At 32.6% G+C, this 4,801-nt stretch overlaps 1 protein-coding gene across 1 annotated transcript; it reads left to right on the forward strand.

Annotated features, from left to right (window-relative positions):
• The first annotated feature begins 226 nt into the window (after window positions 1-226).
• On the forward strand, window positions 227-4,214 carry LOC123221733 (ADP-ribosylation factor). Its single transcript, XM_044644635.1, has 7 exons — window positions 227-381; window positions 1,088-1,251; window positions 1,355-1,425; window positions 3,277-3,396; window positions 3,581-3,699; window positions 3,797-3,878; window positions 3,966-4,214. Exons 2-7 carry the CDS (start codon window positions 1,104-1,106, stop codon window positions 3,969-3,971), a joined length of 546 nt encoding a protein of 181 aa, XP_044500570.1. The 5' UTR covers window positions 227-381; window positions 1,088-1,103; the 3' UTR covers window positions 3,972-4,214.
• Window positions 4,215-4,801: the final 587 nt, after the last annotated feature.

The following is a 4,801-nucleotide window of genomic DNA, read 5'->3' on the forward strand; positions in this document are numbered from 1 at the left end:
AAAAAATATATTTTATAAAATTTTGAAGATAAAATATTAAATACTTCCAGAGTTTTTTTTTAAATCTCTTCAATAATTCTATAAAAATTAATAAAAGGTGAAAAAATAACTTTTTTAAATTTAAAGGGTCAAATTGTGTTTCATCAAACATTGCGCAAGAAATACCCATTTGACCTTCGTTATATATTCTATTCCGACCCTGACCGTCCCTAGACTCTCCTCCTAACGACTCCTCAACGCCGTGAGGGAGCATCACAGCACAACAGCCACAGGGAAATTAACGTCGTCATACTCCATTAAACGCAAACCCGTTATTAATATAACTGTAGTTCTTTGCTTCCTCATTTCTCTCCTCCTCTCGGGCGGCCTCCTTCAGATCTCGTAATTTCTCTCTCCTCTTTTCATTATTTTACTTTGCTTTATTTTCTTATATTTCATCTGGGTTCTTTTATTTACGTGTATTTAATCTCTTATTTGCTTATTTAATTTTTTTTTATGGATTTTTTCTGATGTTAATGTGATTTGGACCTGGGTTTGAGTTTATTTCTATGTTTATGTTTAGATCTGATATGATTTGATCTTCTTTTGTGGTATTTAGATTGTTGTGTTGGTTTAAAGTTAAAATCTGATATTTATTTTTTGTTGAAAGTGTGAATATTTTTGTGGATCTGCTTGTTATTTTGTTGCGTCTTTTTGTTTTGCAATTACCCATTTCCTTGTATTTGATGGAGTGAAGGTGGGGCCATTTGGGTAATAGTATTTTTGTGAGATTTCTTTGTGTTATTGAGTTTGATAGTTGGATTTGGGTTTTTTTTTTTGATCGTGTGCATCTGGTTCTTTCAGATCTAATTATCGAATGCGTTTTTTTGAGTGATATTGAATGTGTATTCTTACGATAGAATCGTGTGATTTGGTGGAGAGTGTGGCATTTTTGAAATATAAAAAATATGTAAATTTGCATATATGTTGTTATGTTAAAGAGGAAATTCATTTTTTAAATTTTTGATTGGACCGTGTATTGTGTATATGTCATAGATCTTTGAGTTTGTTTTGTTATGTGTTTTAAATGGGATTGTTTGGTGTGTAGCTGAGATTATAGTAAGATGGGGCTGTCATTTACCAAGCTTTTCAGTCGTCTTTTTGCCAAGAAAGAGATGCGAATTCTGATGGTGGGTCTTGATGCGGCTGGTAAGACCACCATTTTGTACAAGCTTAAGCTGGGTGAGATTGTGACTACCATTCCAACAATTGGTAAGCTTTGCTTTGCATAATAATGGTTACATATTAAATTCTTAATAATAAGCAGATTCAAAATGTTTGTTATGGCTGATGGTAATTATTGCTTTTTGTGCAGGATTCAATGTGGAGACTGTTGAGTATAAGAACATTAGTTTTACTGTTTGGGATGTTGGGGGCCAGGACAAGGTTTGTGGGGATGGAAACATTTAATTTAATTGTATTTGAGAAAGTTCAGGGTGTTGGTATTTGAATTATATGTGATATATGAGAAAAGTCTATGTTATACCAACTTTGGCATGTGATCATTTTATGGTTCATGTTTTTCATTATTTTGGTCTGATTTTCATGTGTTCCATTTATAGACCCTACTTTTCGTTTCATGCATCTTCTTATTGGGCTGTATCAAAACAGCGCCATACTGGAGTTTATTGCATATGGTTGTGTTTATATGTAATATATCTATGTATGTGCCTTAGTTTAATTTGATTTAACATCTTTTGATCTATATGTGCTTATTGACGGTCTTGTGCTGATTAGAATGTCTCTCCGTCAGCACATAACATAATCATAAGCTACAGTTATTGATATTTCCCTTTTGATTTTTTCCTTTTCCAGTATGTGGAAGAGAACTGGGGGCATCGTATATGGATTTTATATTTGGATACTTCCAATTTATACATTTACTTATTTAGAGTCTTTTGCTGAGAAGATATTTCTCCATCAGTTCATAACATAAATCATAAGCTAAATCTAATAATGCCACCTTGTCTTTCATGTTTTCCTCCTGTATGCGGGAAGGCAATCTGCGATGTGGTGGATATAATGTATACATAAATATTTCTGTTTTTGGTGTATACATAATTTCTGTAATTTGTTGTGCATGTGCTTTTTGACGGTCTTTTACTTAGAATTTGTCCCTTCATCAGTTCATGACATTATTGTAAGCTACATCTGTTAGTGCCAGTTTTCATTCATGTATTTCTTCACGGTATGAAAAAAGGCAATCCACACTGTGACAGACATGATGTCTAAACATTAATATGCATATATGTTAGTACATGTTATCCTTATTATGCGTATGTTTCTATGTGTGTGAATGTTGTTGTCGTTATTCATAATGCATGCGCTTATGGACTGTCTTGTGCTGAAATTCCTCCTTCCGTACAAAACATAATCATAAGCTACATCTATTAATGCCGTCTTGTCTTTCATGTTTTTCCTCTTGTATGAGGAAAGGCAATCTGTGCTTTGGCAGATATGAAGTATATAAAAATACATATCTGTTTGTGTTTGTGTATTGTCCTGAAGCAAATGTGCATGAATAGGAGCTGCATAGTGTCCAGGAAGTGTCATATGATTGATGGAGTTGGTCATCCTTCATTTATACATCCATTTATACTGTGTACTAAGCTATGGCTGTGGAACTCTGGTTTTGCATTGGTTTGTGACTGAGCCTTTGTGTTTTATGTAATTAATTTATGTTTCCATTGCTAGCCATATTTGCAATTCGTGGACTCACCTGTTTAATTTTGGACGCTTTTTTCATTTTTTAAACAAAAGGCTAGATGATTTCTTACATGTTATTATGTACTGCCAAAGTTATATAGGAGAGTTTAACACTCTTTTTCTCCTTGTGACACGTGTGCAAAAGACAAAGGAAGTTGTAAGTTTGCACTATAATACTTGAGTTATTGATTTTGCCTTTTGTACACGTATCACAATGGGAATATGAGTGTAAAAAAGAGTGACAAAGTTAGTGTTGCTAGCATTTCTCTACCGTATAATATGAGAAAAACCTATCCTTTTGTTGGTTGTACTCTATTTGTTAGATATACTTTTTGGGCTGTTTTATTTGACTGGCATATAGTTTATGCTATATTATTATTAGTTTTTTTTGTCATTTTAGTAATTATTTTCTCACTATTATTGTTATTATTATTTTTTGTTTTTGTGTCGTTTATCTCATGAACCTGAACTATGCTCACAACCACAAATTCTAAATAATCTGGACTCATATATATGGTGATCAACATTCAGATTCGTCCATTGTGGAGACATTACTTCCAGAACACACAAGGGCTTATTTTTGTGGTTGATAGCAATGATCGTGACCGTGTGGTTGAAGCTAGGGATGAACTCCACCGCATGCTGAATGAGGTAATAAAAATAAATCATTATGCTATCTTTCATTTTGTCTTATGTTGGAATAAATTTTTTATGTCATGGCAGCAATGCTAAATTATTTTTAATTGAATTTATTTAAATTATTTTTCTCATTAATTTTGGCGTTTATCGTCATAAGTTAGGCTTATAATTAGATATATTTTTCATTCACGTATAGGATGAGTTGAGGGATGCTGTGCTGCTTGTTTTTGCTAACAAACAAGATCTTCCAAATGCTATGAATGCTGCTGAGATCACTGATAAGCTTGGTCTTCACTCCCTTCGCCAACGCCACTGGTACATTGACAAAATAACTACTATCTCTCTACGTCAACAACATATGTAAAGTTTGATATTACATGCTCAAGCTGAAATTGCGTTACCTTCCTTCCAGGTACATCCAGAGCACGTGTGCCACATCTGGTGAAGGACTCTATGAGGGTCTGGACTGGCTCTCCAACAACATTGCTAACAAGGTATATTCAAGGATTCAAGTTTCTGCATACTTTGAATGATTCAGAAACTCATATTACAGTTTTGATTATATTTTCTTTTCATGGCAGGCTTGAGTGATTTGGTAGATTTACGGTTGAAGGTGAAGGTATCGATTTCAGCAGTAATCTATGTGAATTTCACAATGTTTTTGCTGTTCTTCGATTTATATATATATATATTTTTCCTTTGACAAGTGATGTACTTGTTTGTGTTAGAGATTTGTTACCATATATAGAAACTTGCTCATTGTTACTGTAGAGTTTAAATAAACTGATATGATTCAAAGTTGAGATATGATTATCTTTCGATATTTTAAAGTTTCCTCTATTGATTGCCACTGTCAATTCTTATTGAGTTTGAGCAGCAAATCAGTTGCTTTATTTATGTGGAGTTAAATCTGAATTGAAGAGAAGAGAGTATACATGAACAATCCTCAACACCATTTATACTTCAAATTCAATTTTAGTTGGGTAAAGTACATTTTTCCCACCTAAGGTTGGCCCAAAAATTCTTTCCTCAGAATAGAAAATAATATTTTCTTGTTAAAGTCAAATTTATTAATAAAGAATTGTGTAAAGGTAATTAGTAGATTTATAATTTATAGATATAAAAAAAATTAAAAAATATTTTTTCACAAATAAAATGATTTCAATATGATATTTCAGTCTTTCAACATGTTTAAAATCTTAGTTGTCAGAGAATTTTATGGTTGTTGATCAAGTACAAAAAGTTGCAACAAAAATTGGAGAGGGATGAGGCTACACTTCTGAAGGAGATCACGAAATGAAGTAGTCAATTTTCAACGTGAATAATTAAAGGTTTTGTTGGTAAGGAGTCAAGAATGAGGATGAAAGTGATTAGAAGAAGAGTGTGAAGATGAAAGAAAATTATAAGAAGGTGGTTG

The sequence above is a fragment of the Mangifera indica genome, chromosome 7, assembly GCF_011075055.1.
Source record: "Mangifera indica cultivar Alphonso chromosome 7, CATAS_Mindica_2.1, whole genome shotgun sequence".
Classification (NCBI taxonomy): Eukaryota; Viridiplantae; Streptophyta; class Magnoliopsida; order Sapindales; family Anacardiaceae; genus Mangifera; species Mangifera indica.